At 34.1% G+C, this 22,745-nt stretch overlaps 1 protein-coding gene across 2 annotated transcripts; it reads left to right on the forward strand.

The window, feature by feature from the left end:
- Positions 1–2,916: 2,916 nt before the first annotated feature.
- On the forward strand, positions 2,917–9,692 carry LOC145332197 (ral GTPase-activating protein subunit alpha-1-like). 2 transcript variants are annotated; one of them, XM_080177157.1, is made up of 8 exons: positions 5,174–5,256; positions 6,168–6,224; positions 6,562–6,744; positions 6,992–7,113; positions 7,561–7,821; positions 8,185–8,291; positions 8,852–8,970; positions 9,550–9,692. In XM_080177157.1, exons 3-7 carry the CDS (start codon positions 6,565–6,567, stop codon positions 8,911–8,913), a joined length of 732 nt encoding a protein of 243 aa, XP_080033283.1. In that variant the 5' UTR covers positions 5,174–5,256; positions 6,168–6,224; positions 6,562–6,564; the 3' UTR covers positions 8,914–8,970; positions 9,550–9,692. The 2 variants fall into 2 exon arrangements, with proteins under 2 accessions (XP_080033284.1, XP_080033283.1); XM_080177158.1 differs by lacking the exons at positions 6,992–7,113; positions 7,561–7,821; positions 8,185–8,291; positions 8,852–8,970; positions 9,550–9,692 and adding exons at positions 2,917–3,162; positions 3,786–3,893; positions 4,438–4,555 and having other exon boundaries at positions 5,170–5,256; positions 6,562–6,607.
- The last annotated feature ends 13,053 nt before the right edge of the window (positions 9,693–22,745 follow it).

The raw sequence follows: 22,745 nt of genomic DNA on the forward strand, positions 1-22,745 counted from the left end.
AAGCCTCAGCTGCAAAGCTTATTTTATAATCAGCCATAAGATCAGCCGCAAGGCTTAATATTGTATTCAGCCGCAGCCGCATTCAGCTGTGCGGCTGAATTTAATTCAGCCACAGCCTCAGCCGCACGGCTTTCAGTAAGCCGCAGCCTCAGAATCAGCCACGAGGCTTAATTATGTTATCAGCCACTCTCAGCCTCAGCCGCGCGGCTTAATTTTCCAATCAGCCACTGTAAGCCGCAGCCGCTCTGAGCCGCGCGGCTTTCAGTAAGCCGCAGCCTCAGCCACAAATCCTTCAGCCACTGTAAGCCTCAGCCACCCTCAGCCACTGTAAGCCTCAGCCGCTCGAAGCCTCAGCCACAAAATTCCAATTCAGCCACTGTAAGCCTCAGCCACCCCAATTCTTATTAAGCCTCAGCCGCATTCAGCCGCAGCCACTCTCAGCCGCACTAAGCCTCAGCCACTCTCAGCCTCAGCCACTTCCATAACTGTAAGCCTCAGGCACGTCAGCCGCAGCCGCAAATTAGGATTCAGCTGCAGCCGCAGCCGCGCGGCTGATAGCGCGGCTTCCGAACCCTGCTAAATTTACTGTTTATATTCTTATCCCTAAAAATCCCTGGTGTTTGCATTAATCTTGAGTTTCTTTATACCTGTCCAGGAGAAGCCTTTCGGATCTAGTGCAGTTCATTGTCAAATATTCCTAGGATTTATTATCTACAAAAATCGACGAACTTTATAGGCTGCTAACGGCTGAACCTATGTATCATGTTAGTATAAAATTTTAAGTAACACAAGAATGTCTACAAATAATCGTGAATAATAATAATAATATTTTTTTACATGTGTTTTCTTCAGTCAAGCTTTCCCTATGGATCATTGGAACTTTTTGTAGAGATTTTTGTAGGACAAATAATGTGTGGAAATCGCATGTACGTTCAGCCATTTTGCACTTAGTGACCTTTAAAGTTCATAGATTTTTTTAGAAAATCGTTTCCAGGAACATTTTACCGTGAACTGCACTTGATCCAGTCTTTCTATCTGTGTAGGATGTGTATGAAAAGTTTTATTTTACGCTTGCCCAGGTTCTACGAAATACCAGAAAAAAAAATCGTTTTACCAGAAAAGTGGTAAAGCTGGTCAACCTGGTAAAATATACCAGTTTCGTGGTAAATTTTACCAGCAAAAATTTTAGCCAAAAAATTAGTCAAATTTTACCATTTTTTTTGTAAAATTTGACGAAACAAAAAACCCCGTTTTTTGTGTTTTAAATTAAAAACAGCTCTTCATAATCAGTTGTAGTACTTTAAAATAATGACTTCTATACAATGAAGCCTATATTTAAAAATTTTTTTTTTTTTTTAAATTTTACCACTTTTGGAAGTTTTACCAAAAATGTGGTCAATTTTACAACTCTATTTTTCAGGTTAAGTCCGAATTTTCGGACTTAGATAAAAAACGCAATTTGCTCAATTTTTACCAAAAAGTTGGTAAAATTTGACAAGGTATTTTTTTAGGCTAAGTCCAGATTTTTGGACTCTGACAAAAAAAATGAACTTGGTAAAATTTGACCAACTTTTTGGTAAAAATTGACAAGGTAAATTTTTAGGCTAAGTCCAGATTTTTGGACTTTGACAAAAAAAAAAACTTGGTAAAATTTGACCAACTTTTTGGTAAAAATTGACAAGGTAAATTTTTAGGCTAAGTCCAGATTTTTGGACTTTAACAAAAAAAAAAACTTGGTAAAATTTGACCAACTTTTTGGTAAAAATTGACAAGGTAAATTTTTAGGCTAAGTCCAGATTTTTGGACTTTAACAAAAAAAAAACTTGGTAAAATTTGACCAACTTTTTGGTAAAAATTTTTACTTTTTATTGAATTTTTTCGCATAAAAGAAGCTAACTTTTTTTTAAAACCTTGAAAATTATTTCATCATTTCTTTTAAAACATCCTCCCGCATCGTCAAAAATATATCAAATTTAATATTTACTTATTTGAGCTAGCTTCATACGAATTAAAATTAAAAGAAAAAAAATCCAGGGTGTGTTTACGCAGATGTGCCGTGTGCATTTGAATTTATCGATTTTTCATCTTTAATATAAATATAAGCTTTCGTATATTCCCCTGAATGTTTCTAAAAGAAAGACAGAGATTTCGAATTATAGAGTAATTTCGCTACAAAACTTATATTTTTAAGTTTTGAAATTTATGGCACCTCTGTGCGCGCATGCGCACTAATGATAAGCTTATGATTATTTGAATATAGAGTGCCAAAAATAATTATTAGTTTTGATTCAATTTAATCAAATATTTTGAATCAAGAAGTAAATTACTACTCAATTTTCTCTAAATATTTAAATTTGTAGAATTTACAAGGAAGATTTTTTTTAAGCAAGATGTTTAAAAATGTGGCAAAATTGTGGAACAACAATGTTTCATGATTTCTATATTTATGTTGTCTTTGCCAACCGGAAATACCACCGAGATGGGTTTTTAAAAGATGAATGCCACATTTTTTCGGCGTTTTTTAGACATTGATTGATTGAACGTTGACGATAGAATTTCAAACAGAGTATATAACATAAAAATACTGAATTTTAAATTATTTTTTTAGCAATTTTTCTAATGTCTAACACAGCTCTAAAAAGATGCATTAAATTATATGCAGCAAAAATGGATTGAAGATAATCTTTTTTTTTCTATGAAGGCCGTACCATCAAAAGCGAAATAATTAAATAAATCATTGTATACTTTTTTAGATTTCGCGAATGTCGCGCTTGTTATTCATAGCGTAAAAAATGTCGAAAAAACGCGGCAATATCTTTTAAGAACCCGGCCGGAAATAGATTCATATATGTTCATATATGGTTAACAACTATATATATATTTAAATATTTTTTTTTAATATTGAATGCACTATATTTTTTTATATTCTATCGGATATATATTTTATATGTCATTACAAAACTATATTACATTTAATATTAACATTAAAAAAAAAACATCAATTTAAACTTTCGTAACCCTGTATTGGCTTCAGAAGTACAGTTCTACAGAAACCACGGTACACGCTTGAGCTAGCATCACCAGCATGGCTCTGCCTAGGCTTATAATTAGAAAGGCCAGGGTATTATTAGTGGTTGAAAAGTTTGTACATTATTATTACAGGTATTGTGTCTTTAAAGGGACTGTGAACGTAAATTTTTCTCATCTTAATATCAAATCTTAACATTATCTTATTCATAATATCTCACAGATAGAGCAAAACGCGCTTTTGTTTGCTTAAAAAACGGCTTTTTCCGACGATTTTTATAAGGTACAGGGAAAGGAAGAAATTTTCCGTATTATATAAAATGTCCATTAAATTGATTTTTTGGTATTATCCTCTTAGAAATTTTTTTTTCAATATTGAAAATTTGAGTACCCCCCCCCCCCCCCGACAGCGAACTATGAACTCTGGCCGCAGCGCTCGGCTCCCTAGCCTGCCTAGCCGCAGCGCTCTGCCCCCTTGCCTGCCTAGCCGCAGCGCTCGGCCCACTTGCCTGCCTAGCCGCAGCGCTCGGCTCCCTAGCCTAAAACCTAACCTAAAATAGTTGTTCGTCGGTAGTCGGGGGGGGGGGGGGGGTACAAAATTGAAAAAAATTGAAAAAAAAATTTCTAAGAGGATAACGCCGATTTTTTCTCCCATTATAGCTAAAATTAAACTTTTTCACATGGTACAGAAAGACATCCTGTTAATTTTATTTAAGAAATAGATATTCCTAATCTAACAATAATTTTATTTTGGTCAGGTTTATGGTAATGAATGTAAAGATGGACGGGCGAACATGGGAGCAGTTACTCTTTATCTTGCTGCAGATAACTCAACTCACCCTCACAGAAACACCACCAAGACGCAGGCACATAGATAATTATTATAGAGAAGTTACGATTTTCTTTAAGTATTTAAGAACAAATTCACTAGCATTTTGCTTGTAAAGAAGAAGTAATGAAATTAGTTTGTTTAGTCAGCACACTAAATCTAAAATAAAGAAAAATTGATATTAATGTAGTTTTGACCTAAACAAAGAGTTTCCAGTATGGCTTTGAAACCGATAAATATCCCCTGGATTAAAAATGGTTCTGGGCCATACTGAAAAATTACGTATTACAGACAATTTTCTATGAACAATAGTCTAGAAATTATATTATCAATACCAGCTTTGTTAGGCCAGTCCTTTGGCCCCTCGGGGCTAACAAAATTGCTATTGATCTGAAAATTTCTCATTTTACCAGTCGCGGAAAGCTGTCTATAATACGACGCGATAAATAAAATCAGAGACAAAAATACCATTTTTAGATAAAAAGTATACTTTATACCTACCTACACACTTAAATAAAAATAGCCTATTTATATTTAATTTGTTCTTGGATCTTTAGTTAATAGTTATCTATGCTTATCAGGGAGGACACCCTTGGAGGAAGGTTGACCCAGGCCATCTTCCAGACCCTCATTGTCACATGGATCAAGGCTAATCTCTATGTTGTTGTGTCCTGTGAACTTTGGGATCAGTTTCTAGAGGTAATGTTAGCTATACTATAATTAAGATAACCTGCAGAAATAGATATTTTATTACTTGGATGTTACACTAGATTTTTATTTTCTCTAATAAAGTAAAACTCCCAGTGGGCTAAAATGACGATAACCCTAATTCGCCCCCTTTACTCCATTCCGTCCCGTCCTACTGGATAAACAAACTGACCATTGAATGAGTTTCATGTTAGCAACCTAAATTGACTTCAATTTTTCCACTGTCATCAATATCCACGTATATTCTATATCCATTCCATAATGTTTTATTTGTTCTACAGTACAGGAATCAGATCTATTTGCCAATCGTCCTAAAGACAACCAATGGTTGATTGTACGTCAAGCTTTTAATTTTAAGAGGGATAAAATGAGGGATTTCAAAGGTTTGAGGTTGGTAATCTAATATATTTTTTTTTTAATTTTGAAGGGAAACAAATAAGGGGTTTTACGGGTTGAGTGGAGTTAACACCCTTTAAGCCCCACCCTTTAAAATCTGTATCAAGAATTAAAAATGAAGTTTGGGGACGAATTTTTGCTTCATTAACTTAGATGAATTATTTTTCCACCAACTTTTCTACTTGTCAAAATAAGTTCGTTTGTTTTAGGTTTTGAGTGGACTAACTTTATGGGAAGAATTAATCCGGGAGTGGTTTAAGACTATGGAAACCCTTACCAGAGTGTTAGCTAGACAGGTATATTATTTTTTTAATGTTTTTTCCATTAAAGTTTATAAAAATAATCGATATATTATTACTGGGATGTTGTACCACATTTTCATTTACTCTGATAAGGAGATGCTCACAGCTGGCTAAAATAAAGATACCCCCCTTCTTTAAACCCAATCCTTACCCTACTACTGGTTGAACAAACTGACCAATAAACGAATTTCATGTTAGCAAGCTAAAATAACGACAATTTTTTCCCCCTGTCGTAATATCCACGTATATTCTACATTCATTAGAGTAGGTGGTATTATCCTTTTAGAAATGTAGCGCTCGGCTCCCTAGCCTGCCTAGCCGCAGCGCTCGGCCCCCTTGCCTGCCTAGCCGCAGCGCGCGGCCCACTTGCCTGCCTAGCCGCAGCGCTCGGCTCCCTAGCCTAAAACCTAACCTAACCTAAAATAGTTGTTCGTCGGTAGTCGGGGGGGGGGGGGGGGGGGGTACAAAATTGAAAAAAATTGAAAAAAAAATTATAATTATAAAGATGTAATTTTGTTAATAATCATTAATGATGTGGATCAATTTATCGGGGATTGCCTTATCCCTTTAAATCCTTGAAGTTTTACCAACAAAATTCCGTTTGTCCCACTGTCTTATTTGAGAGCTTTACTCTCATAAACGTTATCATTGTTATTTTGTGGAAGGGAATTATGTTTTTTGTAAACGCGAAGCTTTTCTATAATTAGTGTTGGATGGCCGGTCTGTATGGACGAAACTCATAGCTATTATCATTAATTCAAGCATGTAGGAATTGTCCTATCTATTTCAAACTTGTTACCTACTGATTATTTTGGTCTAGCTAAAAAGTATAAGGTTTCTACTTTTGTCGTATTTTTTTAGTTTCATACCTATAGTTTTTGATTATAACAAATTCTTTTATTTAGATTGTAAAGAAACAAGACCTCAGATCAGCATTTGAAACATAGGGGGCAGTTGAAGAAGTAAGTTACAGAAAAGTTTCGCAGCTTATATTTATCTTTGTAGATCTGTATAATAATACAAACAATATTTTGGTTTCTTTACAACAAAATGGCTGGGTGTTGCCACCCCCTTAAAAGTCAAGGCTTGCCTTCACCTTTTCATTACTTGAATTTTTTGTTTGAAACTTTCACTACTGCTTTTAGTTAGGTTTAGGGAGATCAAGAAGGGTTTAGAATATTCCACAAGGGTAGGAGGTATTTTTAAGTTATAGGGAATTGTTTTGATTTATTTTTACCTTATTGTTATTAAACAAACTTCAGGTCTTGAAGTTATTTTTACTTCACTTTATTTTTTAAGGAAATGAACGGTACATTATATGCCGGTGAACGGCTGAGAGTGGAAATATCCCGGGGACGAGGCAGGGGACGTGGAGGCGGTGATAGAGGACGCGGAGGTGATAGGGGGCGCAGTTCTTACAGAGGTAGAGGCCGGGGTGGGGGCGGGGATAGGTATGAAAGACGCAGCCCCCCACATTACTCTAGGAAAGTTTTTGTTTTAAAAAGTAAAAGTTAGAAAATCTTTAGGTAGGCTTATTTATTAAATGTAACGTTTAAAAGCAATGCATTTTTTGTAATTTCGCCATGGACTGACGTACAGTTTTGTTATAAAGTTGCTGCGCTAATAAAACAGCAGTACCTAAGATAAAAAAATTTAAAATTAATCTTCCAAAATACTTACTAAAAATCATCGAATTTTTTTTTTCAAAATGAAAACATTTAAAAATAACAGAGGTGGCTCTAGAGGAAGGGGAGGTGATAAGGGTGGCTTTAGAGGCAGAGGCCGTGGAGGGGACAGGGGTGGTTTCAGAGGACGTGGTGGCAGAGGGGGTGGTAGATCCCCTCCACCAAGGTAAAATTTTAAATTTTAAGATTAGTTTAGATATTGCTAGCGGCTGCGGCCCTAGCATTTAGGGGCTCTGTATTAAAAAGGATAGATAGGGGACAGAAATATAGTCTAAAACCATTCCGTGTCATATGAGAAGCTTTCCTACCTATAAAGGAGAACTCAATCGGTTTAGTAGTTATCGAAATCTTAAGCTAAAGACAAAGAACCTTTTTACTTTAAACAATTTAGTATATAAACAAAATATATTAGTGTAATTTCCAAATTTGCTAACTTTAAATGCCTACCATCTCTTTTATTGCTTTATTAAAGATTTTCTAAAATTACAATAACTTTCCTACCTAGATATGCTCTTTTTTATTAGTTCTTCCCTTTTCTACCAATCAAAAAATTTTAAAAACCTTTTTTTTAATGAATTTTAACTTTTTAAGTAAATTATTTTTATTTTTTCAGGTATGAGAGGAGAGATGGCTACGGACCCCCCTCACATTACTTCACAAGGGAGGCACACCCCAGGGGCGACTACTCCCCTCCACAACAACGTTACAGAGGCCCCCCACCGCCAATGAGGGATATGTCGCCACGAGGACCCCCCCGCGGACCTCCTCCCCCCCACCACAGAAAATATTCCCCGTCACCCAGGAGGGGACCTCCCGGTAGGGGCCCACCACCCAGGGATTACTCACCTGAACCAAGAGGTCGGCCACCCCCAAGGTAAAATCAAATTTATATCAGGGATGTAAAGGGATAAGTCAATGGCCGATAAACTGATGAACATCAACATCGATGATACATAAAATTAGTGGTTAAAAAACGTTTGAACACTCAACTTATTGAAACAATAAATCAAAATTTAATTAACTCCCCAAAGTAGTTACCTAAGCCAATGAATAAGAAAACGTTATAATAAAACTTTTGGGACTGATGAAATTAACAGTTCATTGTCTCCTCTCAATAATGACATAAAGTACCTAGTTTTTTTACCTAATTTGATTTTTAGAATTTTGATGATATATGTTATTTTTAATAGATAACGACATAACATTTACTTATTATAAACTAATCTGAATATTCAAGGTACATGTCACCACTCCCATCCAAAGGGCCACCAGGTGACTATTCTCCAGGACGCAGGGGACCTCCACCCTCCCCGGGTAGACGTGGACCAGGGACCAAGGCTATTCAGGAATGGGTTATTAAATGATTTAAGACGAAGTAAAATATTGTTTAAGTTTAAAAAAAGATTGTACTAAAATAATTTACGTTTCTGTAGACACAACGGGAAACATGGTTCTTATGGGATAGGACAAAAGACGAAGTATTGAAATTAAATCAAGATTTACCTAATAAAAATTAGGTACTCAAAGTTTTTGAGTTGACGAATAAGTAAACTTGTTTCTGAAACTTTGGATACCATTATGATATTTACACCATATTTTACCCTCCCTGCCTGGGGTTTAGGTCTAAATTTATCTAATATTAGTACTTGTTTGGGACAGGGATCTAAAGGGACAAGACAATGGCGGATAAATTGATGTACATCAGCAATGATGATACACAAAATTACCCCTTCTGTGGAGTATAATTAGTTGTTGAAAGCTTAGACACTTAACTTGATTAATCAACCATTCAAAATTCAATAAAAGTCCCTAGAGTTGTTAAAGCAACGAAGAAGAAAATAAAGCTTTGGGGACTAGTGTAATAAACAGTCCACTTCCTTCCTTCATTTAATCCTCCATAACTTAGGACCCCGCGTTCCACGACTCCATACGCCACGTGAAGCATATAATCAGTAATGCCGAGTAGTATGGACACAGCATGTTCTTGTTAGCCAGGGATGTTGTTACTGCTTATGTTTTCCAGGTAAGCTTTCCCTTTATTTTTTCTCGTTCTGCGTTTTCAAAGATGTTTAGTTAGATAAGTTTGCTGATTTTTTTGCCACGTGTCAAGATGCCTGTAGGAAATGAATGAGGGGGGAGAGGGGGAGTCGAACCTACACACTTTTATTTTTGCTTTCAAAAGAAAAAATTTAGGTGTGAGAGTAAGGGGGGGGGGAAGTTCTGACACATTTGCGTAAACAACGAGTATAGGCTTTATCTTTGGGACGGACGGACGGACGGACAGACATCGTTCTACTTTGTATTATAGATTAGATATTTAGTAGGGAGGGATGGGACATTGGGCTGTAAATTACACTAGCCCCCAAAGTTTTCAAATAACATTTTCTTATTCTTTGGCCTAACAACCTTGGGTACTTTTATTGATTTTTTATTGGTTGGTTCATTAAGTTGAGTGTCCTAACATTTCAATCACTTATTGTAATCTACAGAAGGGGTAACGATGTGTATCATCATTAGAGATGAACATCAATTTATCAGCCATTGTCTTATCCCTTTATATCCCTGTAATTATCTAATTAACTAATGAGCAATTTTATTCCAGGTTGAATATCAGTGATACGAGGTCGAATGGGGCCGGTGCCCAGCAAATCCAGGAGGTTGCGCAACAGTTTTCGCGGCCAGAGCAGTAGAATCAAGAAAAATATGTTTAAGTGTTGTTTCAATCAATAAAGATAAAAATGAAAACAATTTTTTTTTATTTTTGCGATTTATACCTACAAGCGATGTTTTTCTATAATTAAGGTCAGTCAGTCGTTTTTTACCACTTTCTCGAGATTTTTACCACCCGTTTTTACCACAATTTTTGGTAAATTTTTACCATATTTACCCTATTTCTGGTAAAATTTTACCAATTTAGGGCAAAAATATTACCAGGTGTTGAACAGTTTTACCACTTTTTCGGTAAAATCTTACAGAAATTTGCGGTAAGATTTTACCAAAAAAGTGGTAAAAATTGGTCAAAATCTGGTATAAATTTGCGTCCTAAAATGGTAATATTTTACCGGAAATCTGGTAAAATTTTACCGATAATTGTGGTAAAAATCGCTGGTAAAAAGCGTTAGAAAGTACCACAAAAAGTGTTTTTACCACGGTTACGGTAAAATTTTACCACCTTTTAAATCGTATAGGCTGGTAAAATTTTACCATAAAAGTGGTAAAAACTAGGTGTTTTTATGGTATTAATTAGAACCTGGGTGTTTTCTTCGGTCAAGCTTTCCCTGTGTATCATTTGATCTTGGCAATTAGAGATTTTTGTAGGCCAAATAATGTGTGGAAATCACATGTAAGTTCAGCCATTTTGCAGCTAGTAGCCTTTAAAGTTAATAGATTTTTGGAGATAATCGTTTCCAGGAACATTTACCGTGAACTGCACTAGGTCCAGTTTTTCTATCTGTGTAGGATGTGTATGAAAAGTCTTATTTTACGCATGTTTTCTTCAGTAAAGCTTTCCCTGTAGATCATTGGATCTTGGCAATTACAGATTTTTTAGGCCTAAAAATGTGTGGAAATCACATGTACGTTCAGCCATTTTGCAGTTAGTAGCCTTTAAAGTTCATAGATTTTTGGAGATAATCGTTTCCATGAACATTTTACCGTGAACGGCACTTGATCCTGTCTTTCTATTTGTGAATAGAGATAATCTAGAGACATATTATCTAAATCGGCCAATAGGAGAAAAGTGATGGTACATCCCAGACCTGTCATTGGTTCAAACATTTTACAGATTTGAGCACGTATTTTTTTTTATTTCGTACGCATTATGCGTCAGCAATAAATTGTCGTATTTCTTAGGATAAAGCTTTTCTTAGGTATTATATCGTGTAAAAATTCTTCCCTTGTATAATAAGTTAGTTATGAATAGTTGGATTTCTTAGGATAAAGTTAGCCTTCTTTAATTAATACCATCAAAAATTCATCGCGCTATTTCTTGAATAGATCTCGTATATATCTGTAAAATATCCCTTTTTAAGATTGACGAAAAATGGGATCAGATTGCTTATCTAGATGTATTATATCCATTTATTTGTGTTGGATGTGTATGAATGAGAGAGTGGGTTTGCTGGCCCAAGGAAATGATTATTTTTCATTGATTGAACTTTAACAAAGCCCTGAGAAGATATTTGGGCAGTACCTCAATAGATTTGATATGTCCCAACAAATCTGCTGGAGAACCCAATTTTTTAGAATGGTCCTATCGATTTAAAATCTGGTGGGATGCTTCCTGTGACAATGAAGATTAACTCTAAAAACAAAGAACTTTGTAAACACCAAGTTTAAGTGAGTTTTAGGAAGATTAGGCATAATGTTAAAGGCGTTGCCTCTTTAATTCTAAACTAGCGGCTTCGCCCCTAGACTCTAGGAGCTTGGGCCCAAAGAGGTTTAATCAAAACAAATTTTTGTATTTTAGATTTAAAATGAGAATGTAAAATGGTGGGGGGGATTTTTTTTTGGGGGGGGGGGAGAGGGTGTAGTCCAATACTATTTCAATTTTTTAAGGGGGGGTGTATTTTTCATTTTTTAGGGGGGTTAGGGGTGTCCCACCCCCCAAGAAAATAGTTTTAAACCTGCCTGGGACCTATGAGAAGCTACCCTGTAAAGTAGAACCCGATCGGTTCAGCTGTTAGCGAGATCCTTCGCTACAAACAAACAGACATATAAACAAACAGACACACAAACAAACAGACAGACAGACATCGTTCTACTTTGTATTATAGATAATATTAAAGACACTGTCACATTTACTTGGCAATATTTTCTTATTGTCAAACATATTGGATTTTTTTTTTCAAAAAAAATTTTAGTTGTGAAAAATTAGCGGAATCTATAAAAACACTTTCATAGATTTAGAACTAAACCCTTCAACGTTATTATAGTTAAGTTGAAAGTATTTTTAACAATATCTCCATAGCTTACTTTATCTATGAGGGCTACTTTATGAATGAATATACAATAGACTAGGATATTATGTCAGGAGAAAAATTGACATCAATTTAGCTTGCTATTTCCTTTGTCATTTATTGGTAGGCCTGTTCATTCAGTAGAAGGGGAGGGAGTGGGGATATCGTTATTTTAGCCCACTAGAAGATTCACTTTCTTAGAGAACGTGTAAATCTGGTGTAAGATACATGTAATAATAAATCCATTGCTTTATGAGATTGTGATTTATCCCCTTGCTAACCAAAACCTATGCAACCAAAATAAATTTCAATTATATTGTGCTTTCGTTTGTTTATTTATCTGTTTCTTCTCCCTTGAAGGAGTAATTTTGTTTGTTGGAATTTAAAGTTAATGTAAGTCTATTTTCTTAACTTAATTTCATATGTTTAACTTTTTTATATAATCTTTGATTTTACTACTTTATGTGTAAAGAAGAGAAATACTATTTTACTTCGCATTATTACAATAATACGAATTTTCAAGCAGGTGCGTGCACAGATATTTGCTTCCTAAATATAAATTAAAAGGGGGGGGGGGATATAAAATAACCTGCCACCATAAAGACGTTATAATTGGTTCCTATTGCTGCTATGCCAAGTGCGCGACATAAATAGTTGGGGAATGCATTGGCTCATAAACAGACGTAACTCATTACCATGCACAGTTAAAACAACAGATCTATAGTATAGATGTATATACAGACAACTACCTCCCTTTCTTTTTCAAAGACCTCTTTCGTCTGCTTCTAAATTATTTTCTGCTAATTGGTTGTGTTAATATAAGCGACAACATTGGTTGATTTTCAATGACCGAATAAAAAGGTTGCACAAGCCGGTTGCGATAGGGAGATTTAATCCTTTCTCCCCCTCTAGTGTTTTACTCTAATGTTAATGGTAATGCAATTGAAGGGTTGGTTGATACTGAACCTAATATCCAGTACCAGTGGGCGTTAGAGTATTGCATCTCATTACTGATATTTATGTTGTCTTGTTTTAAAGAGGACAGTCTTAAAAGAAGACGTATGGACAAACAAAACTATTTATAGAATAGCTGCTCATTGGTCAAACATAATTATAATTGAATAAAGAATTAGCTCAAAGGTTCTCCATAAAGAATTTCAGTAGCATATTTTAGTTCAATAAATTTGCTTCACATCTTTAGACTGACACACAGACAGACTGACAAAGTTAGTTAAGTGTAACTTCTGTACTAAAAAATATATATTATTTGTAAAATAAATCTACTATGGTTTCTAAAATTTAAACAGATCTTAATCTTTCCTTGAGATGAAAATAAAGAGGTTCTTGCCAATATAAATATTTTAGTAGAGTTTCTAATTTCTGTTTTTGACCTTCTATTAAAGATAACAGTGGCTTTGTCGCTAGCATCTAGAGACTTCAAAAGTTGGATGTCAGTGGACTAAAAAAAGGATAAAAGCATCAAAAGATCTTCTGTAGAATAAAATCATCAGTTTCAGCACCAATGAGAGATTATGTTTACAGGACCAAAATAACTGTATGAATATGAATAATCAATCAGTTTAATCAGGAATTTTCTTTTTGTAAATTAAATTAATAAGTTTTGTACATATTTTAGTGAATTTTAGCATATGAAAAAAAAGGTTTTATATTCAATTCACATGCTTTCAAAATGATATATTTGGTGCATTAATTGCCAAGCGGACCACTTTTCTGCACCACCTTTCCGAATTCGGCAATACTCTATATTTTAGTCCGTTGGGTGATTCAAGGATGCTGGATGGTAAAAAAAGTTTCAGAGTTCCTTCCTGGATGTCTAGATACCATCTTAAAATTGTAAACTATTAACAATTACTTTTTATTATTTTTAATTTTGGCATTCGGATTAAATGAAATGTTGATACAAAAGTTTATTGTAACAAGAATGACAACATCCATAACGGTGAAGTTTAATAATTTATAAAAATAAGACAAACGAACAAAAATAATTATAGGGAAAAGCGCATTTCATATGTAACAGACACTCTTTAAAATGTCTATGTAAAATTAAAAATAAATGGTAAAACATCAAATTGTAGAATGATTTAATGTTAAGGACTATCTAAACAAACTTCCATTCACTTTATAGGGGTTAAAACTATACCGTGTTATTATGAAACTTTAAAAGTATGATGCCATCATTTCATTAAAGTAAAAGAATAGAGGGGGTGGGGTTAAATAACTACATTTACCTGGTTAGAGAACCTGTGCTGAATTTCAGTTGGGGTATTGAATATTATCTAATAGCATCGTTAAAATATACACAGCCAAGCCTCTACAAAAGAGCAGAAAACAATTTGCTGGCAGACAAAAAAGGTCTCCAACACCGGATTCAGGTAGATATATCTATACTTATACATTTATTACTCCATTACTAATTTGCTTTATTGTATGGACAGGTAAAGTTGTGAGAGTACTAGTTTGGTAAATGAAGATTTAACAATTTAGATTGTTGTCAAACTTTCCCTTCATTAGACTTTGTGGCAAGTTGGAACAACTACAATTGGGCTTAATATTTATAGGACAATACAAGGAATGAAGCGAATGGTTGCCTTTTAATGCCCTGTGCAATAATTTGGGAAAGCAATTAATTCAGCATTACAAATAATTTAGATGAATCTAATTTTGGAGATTTTAGAAAAAGAAAATTATAATCATGTTTTTCGTAAAATGTAAACCTTTGATTTTTTAAAACTTGTCATCGGTATTCAATGCTCAGGGCAAGTGGAATGGCTTGGCTCATAAACTAGTCACTGGATTCCAAAGATGTCTTTTAGATTTAACAAAAATCATTACAGGTTCTCTTTTTAATTTGTCTGGTATTATGTATTGTGATACCAGAAACGTAAGAATAAAGTAGTAAAAATGCCCATTTCTCCCCAGGAAGGAGCGGTTTGGATCTTATTCTCATAATTCTGACATCCAACCTTTGAACTATTACCATGCCCAATAATCATTTCCAGACAAAGGATGTGCGGGTTGTCTATTGAGTGTTACTTGCTTTGACACTTAAAGTTACATTCACAAATAATCATGAATCGTGAAGAGAATTAGAATTCCATTTACCTAAGGAGTTAATTAATGAAAGCTCAAATGTAGTTGCACCCAATCTGTTCATTTGTCTCAATACTCATTTATGAACATTTCAAATAGAAGAAACTCTTGGATTTTCATATATTTAGGTTGTTTTATGAAAATAAAATTTTAAAATCTGCATAGAGTTATGAAAGATGAATTGTTATGGAATTCTATGTTTTAGTTTTTTTACTTATAGATTTGTTTCTTTCATATTAATATTATGTATTTTACATACTTTATACAGTTAGTTACAATTTCTGGTTTTTACTATTCTAATGAAAAAGGATAATTTTAACGTTATCAAATGCTTTGTTAAATTCAAAGTGACTTAAACTCCGCAATTATTTGCTTTATAATTAAAAACACAGGGTCCTTTTGTTAAACGTCGTAGTTAAGTTCAAGTTTGATACATTACATACATATAATATTCTGTATAATTTTTAAAAGCAAAGCCCTTCCATAATTAGAATAGCTTTTTTCGTTAATTTAGGCATGTTAACGATAACGATTTCAAACTTGATATGGTTATTCCTGTAGTAGTTTATATACCATTCAAAACAACTTTTTTTTATATTTATCCTATTCATCTGATTAATGGAATATTGATTCCTAAGACAACAAGGTACAATGCTATAAGCGAGGCATCTTTATAATCAAATCTTAAAATTGAAAGTATGTCTATTTACTGTCTATTTAAGACGAAGAGAGTCTCTCAATGACGTCATAAAAATGAGGGATGAGGAAAGGAGGAGTGGGAAAGATAACCCCTGAAAAAAAATGAATAATCCCTCGTTTTTATGATTTTTTTAGGGACTTTCTTCGTCTTCACTGTATCCTTCATTTTCACAGCACAAAACATATGTTATAGCTACAAAATATTATTTCTTTTTAATTTTGATAAGAGAGGAATAATTTATTCAATGGTCAATCGAAAGCTTTTAGATAAAAACTCAGCGTCTTCATATGAAACAACAAATATAATTTAGCTACCTGGAAAATCATTTTCAAAAAGGAATGATTTTGAAATTTAGAAAAATATAGTTTAATAAATTGTTTTAGAATAAAGTGTTGTTGTAGGGGAGAAAGTAGCTGTGCGCCCCATAATAACATTTTCCTTGTATTAAATCTGTTTTAGTAAATCATAAATGTAACTTAGTATTTGTGATTCCTTCCCCCAAAATATATCAAGGGAATGAATATATATTCAGAAAGGAAATATAGACCAATCTACGAATCTTTGGTTTTAAAGATGTTTCTTTTATTAATATAAAATTGTAAAAAATACGCTATCAAAAAGTTATTAAACTTAACAGTTTTTGAAAAACATTAACTTCCTATTCTATAAATCTATAGAAAAAGAAACAAAGATTCTTTTTTTATTCTTTTATTCAACGGAAAATCTCTTATTTCATGTTACGCTCTGTTCATCTATATTTAAGCAAGGATGACAACACCCACGGGGAAGAACAAACAAATGAACATTTGTGGAGTGTCAGAACTAAATGAGCAAAACATTAATTTGTTAATCTAAATAAATTTGTAAGTAACTTTGTTGTAAAACTGCGTAAATACAGAAAACTGTTTAAGGACATACTTACATTTTTAGGAATTGATTATAAAGATTCTTCGTTTATAATATTTTGCTTTTTTGTATCAGTATTTAAAAAAAAAAAATAGGATAATTTTACCACATAAAAATCAACATATACGGATGGACATTCTGATTATAGAGTTGCTACGCTTTTTAGCTACCCAACTATAACAGGAATATACATACCAAGTTTAAAATCAATAGGACAATTCTAACATGTTAAATAACAATAAAAGATATTCGTTACGAACGGACTGACACTAATCATAGAAAGGATTAGCACTTAAAAAGAACACTATTACATAACTTAGTATAAGATAAGAATTGAAACATTAAATTCTTCCAGCTAAGTAAAAAATGTTGAAAAAATCTAAAATTCATCGTTTAAGAGTTCTATAAGATACTAGAGGTTCCATCCCCATCCTAATGCACCTTAAATAGAGGGAGAATGGGGGGTTGTTCTCCCAATACTTTACATTTTTGTTGAGAAATAACATAAAAGTGAATGTTGCTAGAATAAGTTGAAAAGGCGACAAGACATAAATTAATCTACTTAAATATTTAGTTCAATCCCCAGCGGACTTGCAAGAGAAAGAAAGATAGATAGACAGATGGATGGACAGATAGAAAGATGAATATATAGATAGACAGATAGGAAAGCAAGAAAAAGAATAAAAATTTTGTTACAATAATGCGATGTAATTTATGTACATTTGACATAAGGAAGTATTTGACTAATATATGGTTGAAACTAGTTTTCTAACAAAGTTAAAGAATATAGCATTGAATCTAAGATTAAAGCAGCTTGCACTTTTGCCGAAAATTATCCTCGGTTTTTCATTCTTAGAAACAACTATTATAGGTTAGGTATTCGCTATTTTCTATTTTCGAGTTGTCATAAAACAAAGATGACAACATCCATAAAAGCGAAGCACTGAAACGTTGGGACAAACGGACATTAACACTTATATAGTGTCAGAACTGAATAATCAGAACATAAATGTATAAGAATCGGAGCAAAATTGTAAGTAAATTTGTTGAAAAACTGCTTGATTCATAACATTAAACTTTGTTGTCCCAGGGATCAACATACCAAAAATCAGATCAATCGGATGATTAAATCACATAAAAATTTGTTGTTAAAAAAGTAAAAAAATCAACATGTTTAAAATGGACGTACGGACACTCTTGTTATGATTAAAGAGTTGCTACGCTTTTTAAATCGTACAAAACTACTAAATGAATCATCATGCAAAGTTTTAAATCGATAGGACAATTCTAACATGCCTAAATTAACGAAAAAAGCTATCCGTTTGTGACGGACGGACCTACCCTAATTATAGAAAAGCTTCGCTTTTAAAAACTATTGCGCTTTTTAATTCCATTGGACAGTAGGATGCTTTCAAGGTGACCGAACGCTAAATCCAATTTTGAGTCACCAGGGACTTACGGTAGACAAATTTTAGATGTTAAGGTGTATACAAAACACTACTGGTTTAACAAACAGAAAACTCTGAAGGACTCAGGGTCTAACTCTCACCCAGCTACCATCAGAAGAGCGAAAGTGACATCAAAACGAGAAAAATCAGTCACCCTAAATGCATCCCACAGTAAAGACCCTGTAATACAATAATTGGGTATAGTCCCTTTCGTAGCAACGCCTATTAAGGGGCGATTCGTCGTAATTTCCCCTTTTTTTATAGGTTATTTTAGGTTAGGTTAAGTTAAGTTGGGTTAGGTGATTGCCCTGCAGGGTTAGGCAATTGGCCCCGCAGGGTTAGAGCACCCCGCAGGGGCTAGAAAAAGAGGAAAAGCTATTGTAAATTGTAATTATATTTGAACACCCTGTATTTCTGTTTTTGCATAAAACTATTGGAATAAAAATGTGTGAATAAACTGGAAGACAATATGCTTAGAATTTGTATTGTCTCATTTTCAACAAATAACTTTTTGGACACAAAAATCTCTAAATCCTCTTTAGTTCATTTAGATCTTACAATCCCTCCTTTTGAGGAGGGGGGTAGTGGGGTGTCATTCTCTATCCCCTTTTTCACCCCCTAATGTTTTAAAAACCTAATTGTCTGCCAAAAATCAGCCATGTGACGTCATAAACATGAGGAACTATCCATCTCTTTTATATGGGTTTTCTTTCCCACTTCTCCTCTCATCTCCCTCATTTTTATGACGTCACATGGCTAAATTTTGAGACACTTTGTCCCGCTACTAATGTCCGATACTACTAATTAACAAACGCCTATAGATTTATCTTTATTTGTTTTTATCTATTTATATATTTTCTTTTGGTGACAAAGAAATTGGTACATGAAAGTGTCCAAATCAAATTCTAATATTTGTGTGAATATTTTATGTTTAGGGGAATCTGAGGGGAGGGGTAGAGGGTGGTTCAAGGGAAGAAAATATAGTTGTGGGGTTAAAATTAACTGTCTTTTGTAGAGGGTGAAAAAGTTCTGGGGAAAATTAGTGATATTCTTTTAAAATATGAAATATACAAAATAGAGAAAATTGGTACAAGTCAGAAGAGAGACAAGGAATACTTTTTCTCGTATTCATTCGAATCCGGTGGATAGGAACCGGTTCTCATCCATACGAAAAAACTATGTCTAGCATCGTATCATATCCAGTTTTCTACGAATATAAAAATGTACAATCATAAGATTATAACCAGTTTTTTAGCCGGTGCCTTCGGCACCACGGGGCTAAAAAAAATAGTTTTAATCTTATAATTGTACATTCTATATCCGCGGAAAGCCGTTTATAATACGATACGAGAAATAACTATTCTCGTATTCATTCGAATCCGGTGGATACGAACCGGTTCTCATCCATACGAAAAAACTATGTCTAGCATCGTATTATATCCAGCTTTCTACGAATATAAAAATGTACAATGTACAAAACTAGAAAAATACTCGACCATTTTTTTTACCAGTGATACTTAACTTTTTTAAAATGTGGTGGTTGTTGCATCAGTGGTACTTATTTTTTTTAATCACCTATTGGGGCAATGCCCCTAGAGAAATAACTGTTTAAAATTAAAAAATTATTCTAAAATAAACAATTTGTCAAGATATTTTTCTTTTCTTTTTTGAAGCACCGTCTACTAAGTAAGTAGTTTACATGTATATTATTTGCATGAATATATTTTCTAAATGTTTAACATTGGCGCAGCCACAGTATTTTACAATGGGGGTGCATGAAACACCCCTAACAAACATCCTTCCCCTCCACCCACATAAAAAAAATAAGGCTGTATATTTTTTTGAAAATGTATTAAGTAATTACATATTCAATGACCTCGTTTTGCCAAAGCATTCCCCCTACCATCACTATAAGTGTCACGATCAAGACTTAGCAGCAGTAGGTACCATGTTAAACGTCTCTAGTATGACGTGGTGTTGTCCAGATTCGAGCCCGACAGCCCCCAAGACAGCAAGTAGCCACAAACAATTTAAGCTAATGCCGTGGGTTAAAAATGTATTATGTAAATGGGTGGCCTGAAAAAAGATATGAAAATAATGTAGAAATTTGAAGCGGGGAGGCTGTTGACACCCCCTTCCTGCACGCCCCTGGCCTAACATAATAAAATAAATTGCATTTAAATGTAGTAACTGGACAACTTTTAGCACTAAATATTGTCAACTAATATTAAACAATGCTTTTTTCAACACATTTAAAAATATAAACTGCATTATTAAAGAACGCTTTTCTGCATCTATTTTGGCAGCAAATCTTCTCTATGTTTTCAAATGTCCATCTGTCTCTAAAATGTTTTTTACGTAATTACGTTTATCTCGGCTGCTATTTCGACTAGTTATTAAGCTGGGCTCATTTTGGAATTGGAATGAGCTAAAAATTTACTGTTTTAACATTATATAAGAAACCAAAAACTGAAAAAATGGAGTATCCTAAAATAATTGTAAAATGAAGTTAATTTCTGCAAATTCTGTTGGTTATGATAGTTATTTAAGGATAAATGTTTTTCAAAACGGTTTTTGCGTTATCCTCTTTTAAAAATTTTTTTATACCCCTATTTTTTACAATTAGGTTAGTTTAGATTATAGGCTAGGGAGCTGAGCACCCGCGGCTAGGCAGGATAGGGGGGCCGAGCGCTGCGGCTGGGCAGGCAAGGGCCGCTCCCCCCATCCCTAGAAGTGACACGCAAAATTTATTTGAGTTGGTTGTAAGTTTGGCGGTACCTTACTTAACACCCTGGGTGATTGTAAACGAAACGTCACTTAGCCCCAAAATTTTTTTAATTGAAGAAATAATATGGAACCCTAACCTAAAGTAGTAAACAAACATTGTACTATTTTACTCTATTTTGATTTACTAGCGGCTTCGCCCCTAGTCTCTAGGGGCTTTGCCCTAAGAGGTTTAATCAAACCAATTTTTCATATTTAAGAGTTAAAAGATTTTTGTTTTTTGGGGGGGGGGGGGTATTTTTCATTTTTTTTGGGAGGTGGGGTGGTTGGGTGGGGTTGTCTCCCCCCCCCCCCCCCCCCCCCCAAGAAAATAGGTTTAAACCTTCCCGGGACCTATGAGAATATACCCTGTAAAGGAGAACCCGATCGGTTCAGCGGTTAGCGAGATCCTTCGCTACAAACAAACAGACAGACAAACAAACATCGTTCTACTTTGTATTATAGATGATCACCTGCTTTATATCTTAGATTGTCCGTCCTTTCGTGCGCACAGCATAATGATTACAGAAAAAAAAACTGTTCTAATTACTGTGCTTCGCTACCTAGATGGTGTCACCCTTATTTTCTAAAGATTTTTGTTGTTAAATACATTAATATGACAGTTAAGGTTAAAAAGTAATATGAAAAGTCCAAAAATAATAAAATATATTCACAAATATTTGTGAGGGGCACATAAATCCTTACATTTAATCATGTAATATAGAATTCAAATATTTCTTTCACTCAAATAAAACTGCAAACCACTTTTTTCGTTCAATACTTAAATATATTGTTTCTGCGACCGTGGCTCAACAGATAGCGCATCTGCGCGTTGTCGGGGAGGTGGTAGGTTCGAATCTCGGCCCGACACCGCGTCATAACTAAAAACATTAAAAATAGTCCATACTTCTCTATGTCAGGTGCGCAACATAGTTAGAGTAGGGGGAATGCCTCGGCCCATAAACAGGCGCAACAAATTGGCATGCACATTAAGTAATTCTCAGACAAAGGTCGTGCAATTAAAGGGTTGGTTGCCTGTTGGATGTTACTTAACCTAATATCCTTGGATGTTAGGGTATCGTTTCGTATGATCACTTAAAAATCGAAAGAGAATTCCGCCATTACGAGGTAAGGTAAGTAAATATTTGGTGATACACGGTAACAAAATAACACACAAAAGATTCAAATTCAAAAGCCAGCATAAATAAGGAATGTCACACTTCATGTTTTGCCTTGCATTTTATTAAAAGGAACATCAAATATGCAACAATATCCTTTGATTGTACAACATATGTTTTTAAATCTGCATATAAATTATTTGACTTTAATATTGTTTAAGTCATTGACCTAATCTTACTAATTTAGGTGTCTAACATAGTAGCATTACGAACTTTTTAACATAATGCTGTTTGATCCTAAGCATTGTAAAGATATCAAGTATGGATTTAATATTTTTTTTTCTCAAAATAATACCTTACATAAGTTTTTAAAAAAAATTTTTCTGAACTAAAATCAATAATATTGGGGTGGGGGGGGGGACTTGTAAACTCTCCACCCTAGTGGCCTCTAGGGGCGTATCCGCTAGTACAAAATACATAATATTTAAGGATGTGATTTTATTAAGAGAATAAAGTGGAAAGTTAAAAAGTTTTTGGACAAAGGTAAAGTCAGAAGAGAAGGTTGAGGGGTGCTCTCAATTCCGCATATTATCATAATATTCGCTTAATATAATTTTTTATTCTCAGTAAAGCACGTTGGGAAATCCTTTTACATTAAGTAGTAAGTTTTTTTTTGTCTGTAGCTTAAGATTTCAATAACTACTGCACTGATTGAGTTCTCCTTTACATGGAAGCTTCACATATGTCCAGGGATGGCTTTAGGCTATTCTTTTTTAATCATTGGGATGGTTTTA

This window comes from Acartia tonsa, chromosome 11, assembly GCF_053477335.1.
Source record: "Acartia tonsa isolate MP-2025a chromosome 11, ASM5347733v1, whole genome shotgun sequence".
Classification (NCBI taxonomy): domain Eukaryota; kingdom Metazoa; phylum Arthropoda; class Copepoda; order Calanoida; family Acartiidae; genus Acartia; species Acartia tonsa.